The 22,111-nt window shown below is 40.4% G+C and overlaps 1 protein-coding gene and 1 long non-coding RNA gene across 2 annotated transcripts; one reads left to right on the top strand and one right to left on the bottom strand.

Moving 5' to 3' along the window:
- Window positions 1-390: 390 nt before the first annotated feature.
- ankrd28b (ankyrin repeat domain 28b) lies at window positions 391-20,983 on the bottom strand. The gene is made up of 28 exons (XM_085473595.1): window positions 20,646-20,983; window positions 14,148-14,231; window positions 13,580-13,658; window positions 13,002-13,072; window positions 12,703-12,903; window positions 11,242-11,329; window positions 10,858-11,000; window positions 10,454-10,666; window positions 9,701-9,779; window positions 9,489-9,603; window positions 9,203-9,285; window positions 8,961-9,024; window positions 8,803-8,871; window positions 8,586-8,726; window positions 8,294-8,405; window positions 8,132-8,158; window positions 6,936-7,010; window positions 6,638-6,839; window positions 6,458-6,545; window positions 6,258-6,375; window positions 4,709-4,928; window positions 3,356-3,443; window positions 3,185-3,268; window positions 2,898-3,043; window positions 2,680-2,762; window positions 2,475-2,557; window positions 2,237-2,328; window positions 391-2,075 (listed from the first exon to the last, which is right to left on the bottom strand). The coding sequence occupies exons 1-28, from the start codon at window positions 20,670-20,672 to the stop codon at window positions 1,792-1,794; spliced, it is 3,159 nt and encodes a 1,052-aa protein (XP_085329721.1). The 5' UTR covers window positions 20,673-20,983; the 3' UTR covers window positions 391-1,791.
- Window positions 20,286-21,308, top strand: LOC146698475 (uncharacterized). Its single transcript, XR_014923030.1, has 2 exons — window positions 20,286-20,616; window positions 21,184-21,308. It is a non-coding gene; the product is annotated as an uncharacterized LOC146698475 (long non-coding RNA).
- The last annotated feature ends 803 nt before the right edge of the window (window positions 21,309-22,111 follow it).

Genomic DNA, 22,111 nt, shown 5'->3' with positions numbered 1-22,111 from the left:
GAATAGACTGTGGTATGCCAAATTACACAAGAACTGGACTGTAAATCAGTAGCATAAGTCTTATAGAGTGATGAATCGTCATCAGTATTTACAGAGGTCAGGAGAAAGGTACAACAGTGTCTACAGCCACCTGTAAAACACAGTGTCTCTGTCATGGTCTGGTCCTGCATTTCTGACAGCGGTGTTTGGGATCTTGTCAAAACCGATGACATTATGAACACAGAAAAGTGACTTTCAAGCTCATTAGAATTATGCAAACTCTGTTTTTACCTTATATACGGTACTGTATTTCCATATGTTTTTGTACACTTGCACCCATTTTCCCAGCAAAACAAAGAAATGGAGATAGTTGCAATCAGAAATAAAGACAGCATTTAACAAAAAAATAAATCAAGTTCATCATTAAATAACTCATTTCTTTATTACTCATAAAATATACAGCAATCTCAGTACTGAAAGAATTCATTGGAACTTGAATTCACAGTCATTTTCCCTATATACATGCTAGTTTCTTTCCTCTTCAAGAAAAAAAGCAAGGAAAAGAAAAAAACACTTTTCCATACTAATGAAATTAGCGAATGTATTTTACATAATTCCAGTTAAAAGCATTTGTCAACAAACAAAACTGTGAATTCTTGAATCAGGGTACAATCGAGTGGTTTCTCTCTCTTTTTTTGAAGTTAAAGCAAGCAAAAGTCAATACTTTGACTAAGATAACAGCAAAAATATCATTTAGACAGAAGAAAAATCAAATGCCATCCTATCATTGGTTTACAGTGTTTCTCCTCGCAAAGCTCAGCCTAAATACCTCAGTAAGGGATCAGTGCTTCTCACAAATGTTTAAATACTTACCTAGTGTGCACCACTGTACTTTCACAGCTGCCTCTACAAACCCATCCTTTCTCAGTAACTAATGAAGGCACAAAATGAACACATAAAAAGGGACCAGAAGTACACAAATAATTTATTCTTCAAAGACTAAACCGCAATGGACAAGTCAATGTACAAAATTAAGGTTGCTCGACCTAATAATTAACCGGTGCACATATCAAATTTTTTGAAATTACTCAGATCATTAAAACCTGACTTTTTTTTGTTTTCCTCTAGAGGATAAGGAATTTAAGACATGAAAAATGGGTTTAATAAAAATTTGATCTCAAAAAATAAATGATCTTTTCCCCCAGTATGACTTTTACAGACTTGAAGGACAAGTGCATTCTGAAGGGTGTAGTGTGCGGATATAAACCCATGAACCCCCCCACCCCTCCAAACACACGCGCGCACACGCGCGCACACACACACACACACACACACATTAACAGAAACAGCGAACCGCCGATGAACCCAAGCCTTCTCAGTCTCATTTGCACAGTTAAAACTGGGTTAAAATGTATCCATGTCTCTTGGTCCCTGTTGGTTTAGCTCTCTGTGATGTGCAACCACCAGTCTACAGCATGTTATTGCCTTAGAAAGGTTGCCGTCTACCAAACGAGTCCAGGTTTTAGCACTCAAGAAGTCCGTGTTGGTAAAGCAGTGGTCACTGAGGTCCAGTATTAGTTGAAAGGACACCTAGTGCTGGATGAGGTGGTGATGAGCGTTGGCCAGCCTGCTGAACCTCCTCCCTCACTTGCTCGCTCTCTGGTGGTGGTGGTGATGAAGGGGTGGGGTGGGGTGAGGGGGACTCTTAAGGCTCCTGTGGGGGCTTGTGTCTCATTCTGCCCTCCCAAACTCATGGTGGATGATTTTTAAGACACAGCGTGTGTTTATGCATTTATCACTTTCGCCCTTCCTTCAGTACGTCTCTGAATCAGAGTCGTTGAGCTCCTCGTCTTTGTAGAAGCCGTCGTGGTGGCTGATGTTGTTGAAGCTGCAGTATGAGCTGTGCTCGCCACGCAGCACGGGCAGGCTGTCGAAGGTGACGCTCTTAGAGGGGCTGGTAGTGTAATGGTTAATGGCACTGAATGGGAGGGTTGGTGCCGGGGTGCAGGGAGACACAGGCATCATGGTGGCCAGGATGAGGGCTAGGCAGTCTGCCACATCTTTGTTGGGGGCACAAGCCAAGGCGGGCGTGTAACCTGAGGAAATAACAACACAACAATATTTTATGCTCCATAAAATTAATGCAAAGAAAACATTTGCAGTCAGCTTCTAATCCTGCTGTGCCCAAGGATGCACACCAAAACCCAGAAGTAAGACAAAAATAATAATAATTTAAAAAAAACTACAGTGAATTTACCATTTTCATCAACTGCAAGGACACTGGCTCCCTTTGCAAGCAGCTCTTGCACTACCACAGTCAGGCCATTTCTTGCAGCCACGTGTAGAGGCCTTAAAAGACAAGATAAATCTTTGAAATCGGTGACAAGCTAGTCAACACTTACTAATTTGTTTTGTACATTTTGACATTAAGAATTCAGTTATTAACAATAATGCACTAACAAGCGAGGTACTAATATGATATGAGTGATACGTACGTCTGTAAGGCGGCATTAGTGGCATTTATGAGGTTTCTGTCTGTAATCTTCTCCAATATCAACAAGGCACTGGTTTCATGTCCCTATGGATGGGTATAAAAAGAGCCACACAGAGTGGTAAATGCTCATCCTTTCTCATATTTAAACACTTCGGCAAGACACTGTGCATACTAAGAGCACAGTGCCACCATATGGTACTACACACCTTACTGCAGGCCAGGTGTAGTGCAGTGTTCTTTGCAGCATCTTGTAGAGTGAGATCTGCTTTTGCACTGCTCACCAGCACCTCTAATGGTGACATGATCAAACACAGGAAAAACAAAATGAAGTTAATTCAATAAAGCAGTTTATTAATTCAATCCTCCACTTGATTATTATGTCCCGCTGTGATATTTGCCAGGGTAATAGTTAAAGCCTTCGTACCGACAGCGTTGGTCTGGCCGTTCTCAGCAGCCATCATGAGCGGTGTCTTCCCCACGGCGTCGACACTGTTGACCTGAGCGTTGTGGCTCAGCAGCAGCTGGAGACACTCCACGTGGTCAGTGAAGGCTGCGGCGTGGAGCGGGGTCCTGCACGTGCAACATCAAAGCAAAGCTCAGTATTTATTCAGTGATATGACCCTTCACTTCCTTACGCTCGTTCCCAGAATCAGGTGCTTTACAATTCTATTCAGGCTTGAATTAATATTTTTCTTGTAACATCATACATGCCTGTTTTTACTGTCTTTGGAATTCACAATTGCAGGGCCCAGTGTGTCTATCAGCATCTCAGCAGCACCTTCGTTGTCATGGATCCTAAGGAATAAAAAACAGCACTATTTAATCTGGTAGATGCTCCGTCCTTACACAAATTGATCGAGAGAAAGCAGCTCTAGGTCTTACACAGCACAGTGGAGGGGGCTGAAAGAATTGCCATCAGCCTTGTGGAAAACCTCTTGCTCCAGCAAAACCTCCACACACGTATCGTGACCTGCAAGAATGAAAACATTAGCTAGTTACAGCATTAACATAGCAATAATGACCAGGATGTGTCAAAACTAGCCTAAGGGTGTGCATAAGAGACCTGTGCCAACGAGGAAGACTGTATTAGTCCCCCTATGAAATGCAAAGTTCGGGTCAAAAGCTTCCCAAGTGCCATTTTTAACAGAAAAACAGAAATTTCAACATAGCATTTCTTAACATACTAGTTTTCTTTAGAAAGCATAAAGGATTTCTATTTGTGCTGCATAATTATTTCACTTTTTTTGTTTTAACTGAGCCATAGCACGAATCACTGCCGTGGAATGATGTCCTTTAATTTACAAGCTTTGAGCAGCTTTGAGCACAGTACAAAAAAATACTTCAGCAAGAGTTTGAGTTTGAGAAAGCACAATACCAAAACCAAAACAAATCAGTTTAGACTTGAGGAAAAGAATTGTTGATGCTCACAAAGCAGAGGAAGGATATACAAAGTTATCACATCATTTCCAAGTACTGAGAACTGGAGTGAGAAGCATCAATAAGAAATTCAAAGAGAGCCACACAGGACAGAAAAAGTCTGGCAGAGGTAGGAAGCAAAAGATTTCAAAATCTCTGAAAAGGAAACTGGTGAGAGATGTGTCTAAAGACCCCTTAGCAACTGCCAAAACATGAGTGAATGTTTTAGCTAAGCTGGGAATTATACGCTCAGAAGAGAATCACTAGAACCATGCAAAGGAATGGACTGTGAGATTGCACACCAAGAAAAGCCAGACTGAAGTATGCTAAGGACAACTTGGAGAAAGAGTATGCATACTGGAAGTGTGTCCTTTGGTCAGATGAGACTAAATCAGAGCTCTCGGTCCACAGAGACACTGTTTGTGTTCGGGGAAAGAAGCATCACGGAGGCTAATAATTTTAACCGTCTTAGTTTTTGTGAAATCATTTAATCTCTGTGTGCAAAGTAAAATAATGTAGGCATCCAAAAAAAACAACTTGGATGCTTGAAAAAACTATAAAAGAAAAATTCCTTTCTTTGTTTAACAGCACCTGGGAAACACAAAATGTTTAAAGACGGGACTAATAATTCTGTCGCCATCTGTATGATGAGCAAGCAATAAACATGGAAAAGATGTGCTTGGCTATATTCCAACCACATTTACTTGGGTGCTTCATTATACTAATCTACTGCACTTAGTGGCAGGCTTGCATGTTCTAACCATCACATGTAAATGTCTTTATCTACACGGAATGTCATCAAAGCCCTCTTCTCTGTACCATTGTAGCAGGCCCAGTGCAGTGGGGTGTAGCCTTGGTTGTCTGTTAAGACAGGGAGTGTTTCCACTGATTGGGCAGCATGCAGAAGGCCTCCCAGTACCCCTATGTGTCCACACGCCGCTGCCAGGTGGATCGGTGTGCGCCCTTTACAGTCTCGCACCAGGAAGCTGGCGCTGTGCTGAAGCAAAGCTTCCACACATTCCTCATGGCCAGTCACCGCCTGAGAACAGAAAACAGGTTTTACCAATGACTGGCTTACATCCTGAATGACAACATACAATATGTAGAAAAAAAAAAACAAGGTTTCAGAGAAACCTCTCAGATACTCGCAGCACTACCCAGTTTTCACAATATTTCCTCCATGAGTGTTGCTTCTTTTTCTTTAAGTTGTTTATTGTACATTTTGAGGGTCTACGTTGGGTCACTGCACTATAGTAGAAGTCAGCCTCTTTTTACTTTCAGTATCTTGACTGCCTTTTGGGCATCCCAAAGCAGAATATTTCCACATCGATTCCTAACATGATGCCTACGTTGCCTTGATGGCAAGGTTTTCTTTTCAATATATGCTGGCATGTCTGTTGTCCAAATAGAGCATATTTGTGTAGAAAGCTGGCACAGTAGGAGTGTTGTAAAGTCATACTGGGTAGAGAGTTTTGCGTCTCAGACTGGAATTCAACTATCGACCTTTCGCTTGCCAACTAAATGTGTAAACCCATACATTATGGAAAATCACACAAGGTCCTTTATATAACTTACAAAAAATATTAGTACTAAAACATTCCAAAAAGCATAACATTAATGAATAAAGAAGATATACAAGCAATAGACAAAGAAAGCAAAAGTAAAAATGTAAGAAAACAACATGTAAAAGCCAGTCCATACTTTCCTGAAGTTCGTTTATTTATTTCTAAATGGGGAAATGATTGTGCTGATAGAATTGCGAGAGGAAGTTTGTTCCACAGAACTGGGCTAAAACAGTTTACCATTTGTTTTAAGCCTTAACTGTAAAATATGTAACAGCAACTGATTCTGAAGGGTCTAGGGGTGGTATGAGGTATTAGGAGCTCTAACGTATCAAGTAGAGCCAAAATCTTGGGATTCTGAAGCAAATGGGAAGTTACTGTCGTTCTGTGAGTGATGTGTTCCCTGTGATTAGTGTGAATATACTTGCTGCTGTTTTGTACCAACTGTAGATACTGCCGCATCATTTAGGCATGTACACAATGACTTGCAACTATCTAATCAGGAGAAAATGAGGATGTTGACAAGCAATATTTCGAAAAGCGAGACTGGACTACATGTCTGACATGCTGGTTGGTTGGCAATAAGTGAAATGTGCCTTGCAACACAGTAAAAAACAAAAAACAAAACAAAAAAACTGTTGTGATTATTGTGTTGTTGCGATATTTGAAAGACACACTCATTCCACAAAGGCCAAGAAATACACATGTAAATTCTGATAGTGGTAGCAAGATTTAGGTATCCATACTGAAAACTGTGAATAAAGTTATGCACAGAAATATGAGTAAAAATAATGACATTTACTTACTCCTCTGTGCAGGGCTGTCCTGCCCCATTTGTCTTTGGCTTCTACATTGGCTCCTTTATTTAGCAGAGAATACACACAATCTGTGTGTCCACTCAGGACCGCAAGCATGAGAGGGGTTCTAGGAGATATGAGGCAATAATGTTAGCAATGACTTTAGAATAAGAATGGAAATAAAATAAAAAGATTTTCATTTAACTTACTGTCCATTCCCATCTTGAATGTCTACTGCACTTTGAAGATCAGCATTTCCAATGAGCAAACGTAAACACTCTGAGTGACCATTGGTAGCTGCGGGAAAGATTAACTTATTACTTATGTTGTATTTGGGTCTGAATTTTCAGGTTCAGGAAATTTTATTTGTAACTCCACGTCTAACATACCTGCAGCATGTATAGGTGTTCGCTTCAAGGTGTAATCTTTCACCAAGATGGAGGCTCCCTGGTTGATTAGGACATCCACACACTCCACATGCCCTTTGAAGGCAGCCAGGTCCAGGGGTGTGCGCCCTTGGCTGTTTCTCACATCCAGATCCAGCAGAGACTGCACCAGAACCTCCATAGCTTGATGGTGACCATGGTATGCCTGAAAGGTGGATTCCCCCATTATAAAGTTACTGCTGACGCTGGTGACATGTACTGCTCACCAGAAGGATAAAACCAAGTGTTTCAAATTACTCACAGCAAGATGCAGGGGGCTGACAGGGGCTCTGACATCCGCGTCGTTCAGGATGTCTGTCCCTGAGGTTTCCATTAGCTGAATAAGCCAAGACACACATGAGAACCTGATTCAGATATTGTTTCCTTTCCTACTGCATGACTCTGTGCCCTATTTTATATACATAAAAACTACAAAAAATATGTCAAGCCTTGATTATACTCTGTTATAGACAGAGTTACAGACAGCTGGAGACATCACAGCAGAAAAGTCCTTCCTGTTATACGTCTTTGAAGTTTGGCTGAAATCTGTTGCTTGGGGCTTTTGTATTGTAATGAAAATGTTTCTGCAGATGAGTTTGGGCGATCACAAACGAACATCTGTAGGGACCCTTGTGCTCACTGACTAATGAAAAAAATTCCATCACTTGGACTCAACCAGACCCACAGGTCCAGAAAATAAGGCCTCAGTCATAGAGTTTTGTGGTACTTCTTGCTAGTTTTATGAAGAGACTCCTCAGTTGTGAGGCTTCTTCTCTTCTACGAACTCAAGAAATTAAATTTAAAAAAATCTATCAACTAAAGGGATAAAAACATCAAGGACACCAAAAAAAAACAGGTTACCATTCAGCCGAGGGAGATAGTAGCCTGAACACTGAAATTTACCAGAAACCCACCATAAACTCTGAGTCCCACCACCCAGTGGAACACAAACTTAGGGTTATCAGAAGCTTACACAACTATACAGAAAACGTTCCCTCCAAGGTAAAAGAAAAAGGAACGCACACATTAACAGAGTACTTTTAGTTATCAGCAAAGAGGCATGAGACAAAATGTCAGACATTCACCAGGGGAGAACCAAGACGTCATCCAGAGAACACAGACGATTCAAGGAGGAGTAAAAGAAGTCATCTATGCCCAAACAGAACAACCATTTCAGAACAGGTGGTTGCCTAAAACACCAACTATAACACACTTTTGAGATCCCCTCCCAGGTGATTCACTCACTCACATGTTGAAATGTCATCATTATTACGTTATTGGGGTTGCACAACAACTCTCTGGACTAAGTCCAAGGTGAAAGCACCACTAGGGGCTAAATAGCTCATAATCCCCATGATAGGATTCTTCACTGTTATAACTGAAGAATCCTCTCAGACAAGAGGTGAAATGTCTTCAAGAGCCTAAAAAGAAGAACTAAAGAACTAAAAATCAACTTACCACATCTAGGGGTGTTTCACTTGCAATCTGTTAAAGAACAGGAAAAAAACACAAACAAACAAAAAACAGGCAATTCTTTAAGCAGAATTCCACAAAACACAAATATGAAAACAGGGACATGGTGGCTGTTAAGTGTCATGTACTCTGGATTGAAGTTCTTACCAGCTCCAGACAAAGGCGATGTCCATACGCTGAGGCGTAGTGCACAGCATTGTAGCCCTGATTGTCCCGGATCCCTGGATTTGCATCATTTCTCAGTAAATATTCCAGGCACCTGCAGACACAACAAAAGCGCTGTAGTCAAGGAAACAACATGTTGGCTTCTAGTCCTAAACCACTACTCAGCATAATGGATAATGCAGGTGGTTATTTTTACTTTTATCTGTGAAAAACTACAAACATGAACCACCTCCCACACAACATCCACCATTTTTAATAGAGAGAATTTACTGACTTTCCATCTGTGTCAGACGCAGCGGCGTAGTGGAGAGGAGTGCAGCCCCGCTCGTCTAGGTCATTGACGCTGGCCCCAGACCCCACCAGAGCAAACAGGCACTGGTAGTTACAATTGGCAGCAGCGTAGTGCAGAGGGGTCCTGGAAAAGCAAACACAGCTCAGTTCCCTGTTCAAATTTGACTCTTGATCCAAATCCACCAATAAATACTACAAACCTGCCAAAGCTGTCCTTTCTGTTGAAGTCGGCCCCAGTGTTGAGGAGAAGATTTAGACATTCCAGGTTTCTGAGGGGTTAGACAGACAGATAGTCACTTGATTAAAAATTACACAATACTTTAATACTAAAGGCGATATTCAGCCATCGTGTACTGACCCTCCAGCAGCTGCAGCATGTAAACAGGTCCTCCCAAAGTCATCAGGAGTATCAATATCAAAGCCTGCACAGGGTAAAAGTGATTATGAAGGAGACACATTCAGGATATATTATAAAATGTTTTACATTGCACATGATATATTTTTGTACTTTTTTTCCTGTCAGGAATTTCTAAACTACTTAAACGTGAGCTTTGTGTCACGTTGCACTGAAGGCTGTGACAGGGCATGAGTGCCGTTCACCTGAAGACAGGAGCTTTCTGCAGCAGTCAGAGAAGCCACTGAGAGCAGCTAAATGCAGTGGGAACATGCCATGGATTCCTCGTCTGAATGAAAAAACAAAAAACTTTGTATCATACAAACAGTACACAACAATGTTGCTAATGTGGGAATAAAAAAATGACTATTACTAGCACATTACCATTTATATGAGTTACACAACAGATACTACATGTGTGCTTTCAGAAGGAAGGCTCTTCAATATATGTTCTAAGACTTGACTGAAAAATCAACAGAAAGGCTAACGTACTTAGCTGTGTCAGCTCTGTTGGAGATGAGAGTGTTAATGAGGAGTTCGTGGCCGTATCGAGCGGCAATGTGTAGTGGTGTATTTCCGTTCTTGTCTTCACAGTCAATCTCCGCACCTTTAGGGGGGAAAAACAAAAATCAAAGCAAGCATTTAGCCTCTGTTACACTAAAAAGCAGTTTTTGCTTCTGGGTCCAGCATGAGAAACAGCTCACCTTTCTCAATGATTGCTTGAGACCTCGAGAACCTCCCATGGATCGCTGTCATGTGGAGTGGAGTCTTCCCATCTTTACTCTGAATTGAAACAAAAACTTATTATCTGACAAGTTATGCCTTTTTACAGTAAAGTTTAATCCCCAAGTCAATCAGCTTCCCTCAAACAATGAGAAGACCTATCACATGTAGGAAGCAGGCACAATAATACACGTTTACACACAAGGAAGCAAGACGTTAGGGCTGTGCGATTTTATACGCTATCGTTTAATTTGTGGTGTCGCATTTTTTCATTGTTTGGATGGCCACCAAGTGAATGCAGGTACAGAAAATACCAGCATGGCCAGCGAAGATGAGGCAGAACCAGGTAGCTCCAAACAGAAATACTAAACTAGGGGCTACCTCTGTAGCATGGAAATGGTTTGGTTATGAAAAGTCTGACACAGACCAGAAAACTGTACTATGCAAATTATGCCGCAAACCGGTCCCCAGCACAAACTCACACACGACAAACCTCTACCACCTACGCAAGAATCATGTGAAAGAGTATGGAGAGAGTTTACGGATGGGAGGCCAAAAGGAGCCGTCAGGTGCTCAAAATAAACCTTAGACTCAAAGGTTACAACAGGCTTTTCCCCGCAGCATGCCATGTAATAAATACTCACAAAGAAAATGGTGGTCGTTACAAGTTATATCTAAAAATATATGTAAATACTTAGTTGTTTAATAACAAGCTTTGCCTGGTTTTTACTCACTTTAATGTTGACATCTGCCCCATTGCAAACCAGAAGCTCCAGGCAGAGTGCTCCGTGACGCGAGGCGGCGGTGAAATGCAGAGGGGCAAAGCCCTTCTCGTTCACCTGGTTGACGTTGGCTCCACAGTCTATGAGCTCGTTCACAACCACATCTTGCCCGTTGTAGCAGGCCACGTGGAGGGGTGTGTTGCCATATGCATTGGGCTCATTGATCTAGAAAGTCAGGAAAACAGCAGGCAATTAAAACAATTAGAATAAAGTGCTACAAATAAAAGAACAGTTACAGTTAGAACAGTTGTAACACACAATTTAGAGACACCACTGAAAAATATCTCTCCTGTTGAGCTCATACAGTATAGCAGTGTCTACAGTGCGATGGCAAAAAGCTTGTGGGTGGAACCTACATCCACCCCCAAGTCCAGGAGGTATTTAACAACGCTGATCATTCCACTAGAGGCTGCCGCATGTAGGGGGGTGTAAGATTTCTTATCTTTGCAGGCCACCTCAGCTCCATGTGATGCCAGCAGCTTCACCACTTCTATGTGTCCTGAAGATAAAAAGAGATTTAATTACATAATGCTTACACAAAGATATTAGACATGTTTTTTGTTCATATGGCATCTACTCTAATGTAAACATTTAAAAACATTTTAACAGATGATTTTTATTCAAATAAAATTCTGCCATTTAAGTTAATATTGACCACAAGAAGAAAGGAATGTCTAAAGTTGCATAAAAATGAACAAATACCAAAACGTAAAAATCTCTATGGCTGCATTATTTTTTACCCATGTAGGCGGCCCAGTGTATCGCACGGCGGTCCTTCTTGTCAAAAGCATTGATGTTGGCCCCTCTGGAGAGCAAGAGTCTCACCATCTAAAAGTAGCAAAAAAAACAAAAAAAACAAACAGGGGATGAGAAAAAACATCAGGGGACGCTGCAACATCAACCTACCTATCTACCATTTGCAATAAATGTAGCAACTTATATACACTGCATGCAGTGTTTACATATTAGACATACGAGTTCAGTGACTTTATCTTAGCGCTCTTGGATCAATTGTCTTATCAATGTATGCGTATCTTCACTTTAATATAATAGAAATTATTTGAACCTGCAGGGGTTTCTAAAGTTATTTTTTTAACTTGCTGAGCAAACATGAGTGGTGAAACCTTGTCACCCTTTTGCACAGATTCTGTGCAGGTATGCCAACCGAACAAATATAATTAAGATTAAACAAGAAAACATGCATTTCCAAATATCCTGTCTTGTACAGACAGTAGTGTGGCATTCTTCTCTTGGAGCATACCTCCATAGACTCACCTTTTTCATATTTATATGCTTAACTTGAATCCACTGTATACCTAAAAGATGCTCCAAATAGCTTGTATGCACTTGCATTCATTTGCATGAATTTTTGATAATTCACTTTTAAGATAGCTAATTTGCATGCAAGTACAAGATTACAATGGGTAATTTGCATCCAGACACATGATTGGTCAAGCACTATCTGTGCATCCAGCACCCTTAAGTATGCGACCACAATTTATGACTGCATGCAGAGAGCCCACTCAGTCTTAAGCCATGTCTGAAAATGCAGTTTGTGCTCTTTAATTCAATGTAGCTGGCTCATTAAACATTGAAAAGCTGCCCTCTTTAACTTAAGAGGGTGCCCTGATGTCAGGAAGCATTTGGATGACTGGACCAGATTTTGCGCAACTGAATCCGGGATCAAACGGTCGGGTCGGTTAGTCATGCGCTACTAAAATTCAGCAGACCTATATGTGGATGTTGCTTGTCTCAACTAACACTTGTTAAATGGGCAAATAATGTGACCATTATTCTGCACTGCATGGCAGAGTGCCCACCAGTGTTTAATCATTCTTGAGGCAAGCAGAAACACTTCTTAGAAAGAGATTGGGAACTTCTAATAACAGTCAGGTAAACACACCCAGTAATGCTAGCATACTCTGACAGTTTGCCAGCAAAAACAATCTATGTAGCACACAGCAATTTAAATCAATCAATATGAGGATTACTGAAGAGGTTATACTCAAAGACATTGCACACTTTACAACCACAAAACCTCACCAACCCTCTACATTAACACTCTGCTCCTTAAGAAAGCTGATACCAAACGTTCAGCTGCTATTTCAATTCATTAACGCGCAACCACATCGATTCCAAAGATGTTAAAGTGCCTCCTTAAGCACAGTTTAATCTAACAATGTCTTAGGGTTTAAATTTACCTCCAGATGACCGCTGAAGGCTGCATGGTGCAGCGCGGTGCGGCCTGCTCTGTCTGACACATTCACATTGCTGAGTAGTGGCACTAGGGCTTCGGCGCAGCGGACCGCCTTATTGGCGGCGGCGATGTGAAGTGGCGTCTGCCAGTTTTTGTCTCGGGCATTTACATCAGCCGAGTGTTTCAGCAACACCTGGACAGCATCCTGTGAAGAAAAAACAACAAGTAGGTTTACATTGTTTGGATATGCAAACCTGTGTCTTGTAGTGTGTATGACAGAGAACAAAGGGAAAATTCACATACCTCACTGCAGGAGGCCACAGCTCGGTGCAGGGGAGTGAGCCACTTGTTATCTTTGGCATTTACTCTTGCACCTAGAAGTGAAGAAGCAAAGGCTATTTAAACTCATATGGTTTTGCTGCATATGGTGCAACGTTTCGACAAGAAGGTATTCAACAGTTTTTGAAGAGACTAAATTAGAAAAGTTCAGAAAAGGCTGAAAGAGGTGTAGAGACATTTCAAATATCTCATCATACTGTATGCAGAGGAATGATTGCTTGTATTCCACTTTGCTATTAAAAGGTGCCATTATGTACACACACACACACACACACACACACACACACACACACACACACACACACACACACACACACACGTCATGTGCTCCCAGCATTAGGAAGATAATTATAGGCACATCTATAATATTTCTAATATTTCACATTTTAAGAGCATGACTTATTTTCTCTGATTAAAAACTGTTAGATAATCTCTCCAGACACCTGTGAAACTCTCATTTCTACAATCCAAAATTCACCCAGTATTTGTGGCTTCAAGCACTTTCTTGTGATCATTGCATTAATACTAAGAAGAAAACATACCAGATAGAATCAACAGCTCTATAATTTCTGCATCTCCGAGATAGGCGGCAGCATGCAATGGAGTTCGCTTCTCATTGTCCTGTATTAAGTGAACAGGAAGAAACTGCTGAGATTACAGAGAAACAAAACAACTTGCAGTAAACACTGCAATCTGTCTCTTCATTACATGTGCATTGGTCTGGTGTAGCAATACAAAAACACATTTTCCTTAACATTTGCAACACTGTAGTGTTAACAGGAACAAATATTTACACAAACACCACATTGTGGTTTTAACAAATTAATAAAAATAAAAATAAAGAAAAGCCTTGCAGTGAAGGACGAGCGAGTACAAAACAGCCTTATTTTGAAACAAACACCACCACTTGAATATGTAATATTGACGAGGAATGCAGTAAAGAAAAAAAAAAAAAAAAGAGGCAGGTCATGCAGTGCTGTTCTGTATGCTACAATATCTGTAAGAAAGAGCTGCACGAGGCCTTTCAAGGACAACTGCACATTAGGCCCCCCCCAAAAATAACAATAATATGAGGAAACAGATGCAGATATTTGTAACTGTTGGGCTTACCTGTGCATTCACATCTTCTTTTTTGAATATAAGCGAACGTACTTCATCAGGATCTACATTGAAAATAGCTTTCAGCAAAGGAGGCTGTAAAAGAAAGAAAAAAAAAAGCACACAATAAATAAAAAGGACAAAATTATCATGATTTTGATACTTTTCTTTGTGGACATGTAACACCATCTCAGCTTCCATCACTACAATTTGCATACAGAGCAAACCCAATGAACTGCGAGTAACAATCTTGTCTGTCTGACGGGTATTGTTGAAATCTGAGAAAACCAATAATCCGCCAAACTTAAACTTAAGGACTTCAGCATGCTTGCAACACAGGACATACACAACACTCATCTGAAGACCAAATATTGGCATTCAACAAAGCACAAATGAAAGCAATGTAAAAGAGCATTATTCTTTGGGAGAAAGAGAACAAACAATGAAACGATGACTCCGCATGTCACAGACTGCCAAGGCCACTTTTTAAACACCGTTCTGCACTTTCTGTCTGTTGATAAGTAAACATGCCATGTTAGCAGAGATAAACATCGCAGTTTTTGAATGAAGACATTAAAAAAGACAGACCCAAACCTTGTACTCAAAATGAGAACTGTGCTGCTTACTTTCACACAGCCAGGAATCAAAAACAGGAAAAAAAATAAAAGTACACAGCTCCTCTCATTCACCACATCCAACATGATCACAAGAGCAAGTTTTGGCATAAAAATGAACCAAAGTTCTTTGAGAAATCTCTCTTGTTGATCATCGTGTAGACAGAGTGCTAGCAGTGTGTTTTTCAACATGAGTGTATAATGGAATTTTTTCCATCATAACACTTGGGATGTTTCTAAAAAGTGACAAAACATGTGAACACAATAAATTTCAACCTACAGTGGGGCAAAAAAGTATTTAGTCAGCTACCGATTGTGCAAGTTCCCCCACTTAAAATGATGACAGAGGTCAGTAATTTGCACCAGAGGTACACTTCAACTGTGAGAGACAGAATGTGAAAAAAAAATCCATGAATCCACATGGTAGGATTTGTAAAGAATTTATTCGTAAATCAGGGTGGAAAATAAGTATTTGGTCACCTCAAACAAGGAAAATCTCTGGCTCTCACAGACCTGTAACGTCCTCTGTAAGAAGCTTTTCTGTCCCCCACTCGTTACCTGTATGAATGGCACCTGTTTGAACTCATCATCTGTATAAAAGACACCTGTCCACAGCCTCAAACAGTCAGACTCCAAACTCCGCCATGGCCAAGACCAAAGAGCTTTCGAAGGACACCAGGAAAAGTATTGTAGACCTGCACCAGACTGGGAAGAGTGAATCTACAATAGGCAAGCAGCTTGGTGTGAAAAAATCAACTGTGGGAGCAATCATCAGAAAATGGAAGACATACAAGACCACTGATAATCTCCCTCGATCTGGGGCTCCACGCAAGATCTCATCCCGTGGGGTCAAAATGATCAAGAGAACGGTGAGCAAAGATCCCAGAACCACACGGGGGGACCTGGTGAATGACCTGCAGAGAGCTGGGACCAAAGTAACAAAGGTCACCATCAGTAACACACTACAACGGCAGGGAATCAAATCCCGCAGTGCCAGACGTGTTCCGCTGCTGAAGCCAGTGCATGTCCAGGCCCGTCTGAAGTTTGCCAGAGAGCACATGGATGATACAGCAGAGGATTGGGAGAATGTCATGTGGTCAGATGAAACCAAAGTAGAACTTTTTGGTATAAACTCAACTCGTCGTGTTTGGAGGAAGAAGAATACTGAGTTGCATCCCAAGAACACCATACCTACTGTGAAGCATGGGGGTGGAAACATCATGCTATGGGGCTGTTTTTCTGCCAAGGGGACAGGACGACTGATCCGTGTTAAGGACAGAATGAATGGGGCCATGTATCGTGAGATTTTGAGCCAAAACCTCCTTCCATCAGTGAGAACTTTGAAGATGAAACGAGGCTGGGTCTTCCAACATGACAATGATCCAAAACACACCGCCCGGGCAACAAAGGAGTGGCTCCGTAAGAAGCATTTGAAAGTCCTGGAGTGGCCTAGCCAGTCTCCAGACCTCAACCCCATAGAAAATCTGTGGCGGGAGTTGAAAGTCCGTGTTGCTCGGCGACAGCCCCAAAACATCACTGCTCTCGAGAAGATCTGCATGGAGGAATGGGCCAAAATACCAGCTACTGTGTGTGCAAACCTGGTAAAGACCTATAGTAAACATTTGACCTCTGTTATTGCCAACAAAGGTTATGTTACAAAGTATTGAGTTGTATTTTTGTTATTGACCAAATACTTATTTTCCACCCTGATTTACGAATAAATTCTTTACAAATCCTACCATGTGAATTCATGGATTTTTTTTTCACATTCTGTCTCTCACAGTTGAAGTGTACCTCTGGTGCAAATTACTGACCTCTGTCATTATTTTAGGTGGGGGAACTTGCACAATCGGTGGCTGACTAAATACTTTTTTGCCCCACTGTAATAGACATGTTGGCCATTGAATTGGCAACACCTTATAAAAATAAATTGCTGCTATGCTCATTTTCTCAGTTTCATACTGATGACTCCTCACTTGTCCAGTTATGTATAAACACTTGCTATGTGTACATAGGCTTTAAAAACATTTTTGCTTATGCTTAAAAAACTGCTATACCCTTCACATTTTATACATATTAATAATTGCACAAATGCTTTAATATAATTTATACTATGCCTTCTACATAATAAAGTTATGAATAATAAAACTGACTTTGACTTGAAGAACTGGCAGTGTTGTGTATCTTTCTATGACTTCAGTGCAAGCCAAACTCTAAATGCCAAACTCAGCATTTAGAGTTTGCCACACCATAAATGACAGAACTGAGTCTTGAATGCAGCGTTACAATATTCCCTTCATGTTGGATAACACTTTCTGATGCTAGCTTCAGTCTTTTTATGTTTTTTGAAAGAGTCAACCACTCCTGTAATTTTAGACAGACGAAATGCTTGCAATGCTCAAATAAAATCATTGAAAAAACAAAAGAATAACCCAAAAAACAAAAACAAATCCTAGGTAAGTAATATGACTAAAATATATCATTTATGTTTAGCAACACTGGATCGCTTTAAAACCAGAGCAAAGATTTTGGAAACACTGGAGTCTTTGATCAGGATGTTTTCATCTGCATGCCCTGTAGCAAGAGGCTGGGTTGGACAGGGACAACAGTGGAGAGGAGGAGATCCCTTCCAGGCAGAGCATTCCTGACATTTTAAAGTGTTACAGCTGAACCCCCAATTAAAAACTATATTCCTAAGAAATACACTATAAGTGAGAAATCTTAACCTGAATGAATAAGACAGCATATATGCAAAACAAAATGCATGAACAAGAAGTGGCCGAGAGAAGGAAACTGCTTTTAAAATAATCTGCTGCCTGCATCATGAAACATTGCGTTATCTACTAGTGACGTGCGATGCCACTGATTTCCTTTCTGATCAGCTACCAAGTAAAATTCAGACTGGTATTGGTGATTGTGATCCAATACAGACACTTTGTACAAAAACTTAATGTGTTTAGAAAATCCAAAGTATTGTCTTTCAAAATATACCTTCATAATGGATACATGACATCAGACTTCTTGCTCTTATCATTCAATTATGAAGAATTATATATAAGAAAAAAAGCAAAAAAAGGCAAAAAAAAAAAAGCCTGAAAATTCAATGCCTACATTTTAAAAGGATTCAATTAACAATTAAAAACATATATGACTGATTTAAAATAATAATAAAGCTGAGAAACATTTCCTAGATACATGTTATTATCTATCTTATGTATGTTTGAATTGTATTTTTAGTGTTACACATCACCAACAGCTCCACATTTTCCCTCTCTGTACCTGGAAAGTATCTGCCTGTAGCACCAAAGGACTTCCTAGCAGCACCTGTCCCTCACCTCTTCTTCAGTTAGCCTCATCATAAACTCATCATCATATTCCGTGTAATGATTTACTTTTGTGTCACAAACCACGTCTTGGCTGTTTGTGGAGCTGAAACGGCTCCACGCATGACTCTGCTTACGATCATCACCTGAGCGAGCGATGCATTTATACAGCTGTATTTCGCATCACTATGACAAGCGGAAGGAGGAGTAGTTCCTACAAATCATTTAGAAAATCCTAATAATATAGTTACTTTCCACTGTGTTCCTGTTAATCATAAACTCCTAATTTACCCCAAATTAATAAAATATTGATATTTTAATATGAGCATGGATTCTAGAACATAAATATCTGGTATTGACAGAATCAATACTTTAGTATCGATCCTCACACCACTATTATGTACTCATAACCTTTACGTGCCTGAAATAGATTTTGGCTTAAAATAACTCAAAACATACCAAATAAGTCTACTAGCTGAGAGAAAACAAAAACACTGAACTTAATGACTCCTCTCTTTGCTTTCCATTGTACAGGTAAAATGATGCAATATACAGGGTACATGCATTCATTAGTATTCAATCATTCAACTTAGCAGGCTGCCCAGCTAGTCAATTAGGTTAATGTGCATGCATGCAGTTTGTATGTGCAAAAGACATTTGGTTTATGAAAGTGCATCTTCAGCAACCCACTTTAAAACATTAATCAAGCACAACTACGTATACTTGCAATCATCTGGTTTTGCAGTACTACTTCCTGATGCCTTTTAGTGACTCATGCTTCATGAAGTTAAATACAGAACCAAGAATTTATACCTCTACCTGACAGAAAAGATATACAATAAAGTAAGGGAAATTGCTGAGTTTACTTCATATAAGCCAAATGTCAAACATTGTAAGGGTCATTGTTGTTATTTCATTTTTTTTTTAAAAATCTATCAAGGTCACCCTGCTATGGATAAGCCCTCAACAGCTATTCAACACATATGCGGTGCCATGGGTGGATTATTCCCAGCGACATATTGAAGCAATCACGACATTACAAACTTGTACAACCACGACTGCCATCTCAAAAGCGAGCAAGCAAGCAGCATACAGTGGCTTTTTCTTTCTTTTTTTTTTTTTTTTTTAAACACAAGGACAATGAACTCGTTTAGTTATTATAATGCCCATGAATGTCTGCAGGGCACAAAGCAGGTTAGAGTTACTGGGGACAAATTCAGCCAACAAGCAGACTCTTGTGGTTCGAACACTATTTGCGCCATGTTAAAAACAAAAAAGAAGGACAGATCTGCATTTTGTTGTTTTCAGTTCTCCGTGTCCTGCATGAGTGGTGGTGGTGTAGGAGATTTTCTATGCTCTTCTCTCACTGCTGGACTGTGTGCCTCCTCTCCTCATACAAGCCAAGCTAGTTAATACCATCACCATGGAGACAGCTCTTTGGCAACTTCCACCGGCTCACAGGAGCCCAGATCATTCAAGCACACACAGACCATAAAAGACACATGCGCGTACATATGTCACAGAATAGCAGGCATGTGCAAAACAAAACCCTTAAAATGATAACACTGAGCTATTCTGGTTTTCACGAAGTAGGTGTCAAGTGTTTTTTTTTGCACAGTTTAAAATGACACGTCTACTGTCACACTGCCATTGCCCTCATATATTAAAGCATTACACAGCAGTTTACCTGCATTTTTCCCCAGTAACGCGGTACACATGGGTATAGAGTATGCGAATACTAGCTAATAGAAACTGTCTTGTTTTATATATTTTTGAGTTTTTCTATAAGGGCACACACTAAAGAGGTCTGATTACAGGCATAGCTTAACTGTAACAGTGTTATAAATCCTCTTGAAAACAATAAAGTCACCAAACTAGCACAAAGCTCCGCTCAGATCCAATCACTCCATTATCCTGCCCCACTGTGACACCAAATAACATAGTTTGGTGAATCAGTGAACAAAAACTATATCGTTATTTAAGGGTTTTCTAAACCTACAGCTGCCACAAACATCACTAGTTGGTTTTGCTAACATAAATATAACCACAAACGTTTAGCTGTCACAGTAATGTCACAATCAACAGATCGCTTTGGCTGTCATGACAATAATCTCACTGTAACAGCAACAGAGAGGAAATTATTGTTTATCAATAACGCTAGAATTGCTCGTAAGCGACTGCACAAACACAATTTAGCATTGTTGTCTCACAATATGCTAACTAGTCACTTCACAAGTGAGTCGCTGGATGCATTTCACGCAGGCTCGGGCTAATTGCTGGAAATAAATACAACATCATTAGCTGCTTTTTAACTCAACAGCCATTTAAGTACATGTCGGAGTGCAAACGTGATGGGAACAACAACGGGGCTTCGAATGTTACACGCAGTACTTCAGCCAGCTTTCACCTCATCGAGGACAATTCAAATTCTAGATTAAGGAAATGCTTCCGTTTCAGAGTCAGGCTCGAAAGACTCGAATTACATTGCGCTGGCGAGCGCTGAAATCGAGGCTAACATTAGCCGGCCACTTGCTCAAACTTACGGTAAACCTCTAACACCAGCCATTACTTACCTGGTCTCGAATTTTGAGAACCACCATATTTGTGGTATTTTAACAGCTCTCATGCAGGTTCATAAAGGAATACTTGTCTCCTTCCGAACAGCAGCGTGTGATCTCGGTTGCTTCTGCCGCTGGTTTTGCTGGAGGCCTAGCGTGACTCTAGCTTAGCTCGCTCGCTAGCTAGCTTCCTAACCTGATGGCATGAAAGCGAGAGGAGTAGCGGAAACTCCATAACATTGCCGCCACCATATTTCACCTCGCCGAAAAGACGCAATCCGATAGGCTAAGAGCGCTCTAGATGTCAGTAAGGGAATCGCTGATTGGTTGTTGCCAGCTGCATTCTGTAACAGCACAGACGCACTTTGTTGAATATTGCACTGCCCTCAGCGCTTATAAGTGTAGATATTTTCTATAAGGAGCAATTTTAAACTCTATATTCCACGTGACATTTATTAACATTGTAATTTACCCATGGTGCACTGCTCTGAATAACGTGGTTTTGAGAACAGCTGAATGTTTTTCTATTTACTAACTGTGACTCATCCTGAAGTTGCACAAGTGCGACAACCATGCAACCGCTGCAGCAACTCCATGGATGCCACTGGGAGTCAAGTGTTGACAGCAGTAATACGAGTTCTCCGGGCTGACGGGGGCCTCCTGGAAACTTTTTTTTTTTTTAAAAAGGTAAGCAAACACACAACACAAACACAAAACAGTACTATCTATTTATTTTACGGCGACAACAGTAAAATAGATCTGAAATTTATTAAAACTGACTTATTAAAACTGTGAATTACTGGCGGTCCTAAAATGCGAAATGGGTTTCAGGTCTACTGATCCAACACCGAAATTTGATGAAATACGGCCACCTAGTGACTTCCCTTTTAACTACAAGCAGTGGAACTCTTTTAGCTTATGGCAATCAATTTAAAACAATATTTTATTTTATGTATGTGTTTTGGTGGTGGGGAGTGATTTGTGATTTAAATATTATTTTTTGTCGGCTGCCCTTCTTTTGCATTAGTTAAAAATATTCAGAGCACCCCTATTCATGTACAAGTGTTACTGATCCTAGAGCTTTAACAGGATTAGACAACAAAATCCTTTTACACAAAACAAGTCTCTGCATCATTAATCCTGAAGACAAGGCTGCCTTTTTTGTTTTGTTTTGTTTTTTACATTTGAATCATTTGTGGAATGCAACATTTACATCATTTCCTCTTTTCCGGTAGGACACTACAGACAGGACTAACAGGAATGACAGGAAGCACAAAACAAAAGGGCAGGGATGCAAAAGTTGTCTCTTTATGGTGTCCTTACTGACTCTGTGGTTCTGTCATAGAGGCGAGGATAGCTCTAGGCATTTCTTGTAGAGTCAATAGTTCACAGAGTACATAGCATTTCAAGAATAGCAGAATGAAGAGGAGTTTCTATCTGCTAGCAAGCAGGGCATCAAACGCCCTGATGGCACCATATGT

The sequence above is a fragment of the Copadichromis virginalis genome, linkage group LG11 (assembly GCF_057382275.1).
Source record: "Copadichromis virginalis isolate Kocher_CV1m ecotype Utaka linkage group LG11, C_Virginalis_male_GT1.1, whole genome shotgun sequence".
Classification (NCBI taxonomy): Eukaryota; Metazoa; Chordata; class Actinopteri; order Cichliformes; family Cichlidae; genus Copadichromis; species Copadichromis virginalis.
The sequence above is the reverse complement of the archived record's forward strand: the minus strand, read 5'-3'. Positions and strand labels throughout refer to the sequence as shown.

Bases quoted from the DNA above. Each gene is read 5' to 3' on its own strand.
- ankrd28b (XM_085473595.1), bottom strand. From the start codon at position 20,672: ATGGTGGTTCTCAAAATTCGAGACCAG. The intron at 11,001-11,241 runs GTAAAAAATAAT...TTTTATCTTCAG, and splicing joins ACACTGGGCCGCCTACATGG to GACACATAGAAGTGGTGAAG. The intron at 7,011-8,131 runs GTAAGTTGATTT...TGGCTTATTCAG, and splicing joins GTGAAACACCCCTAGATGTG to CTAATGGAAACCTCAGGGAC.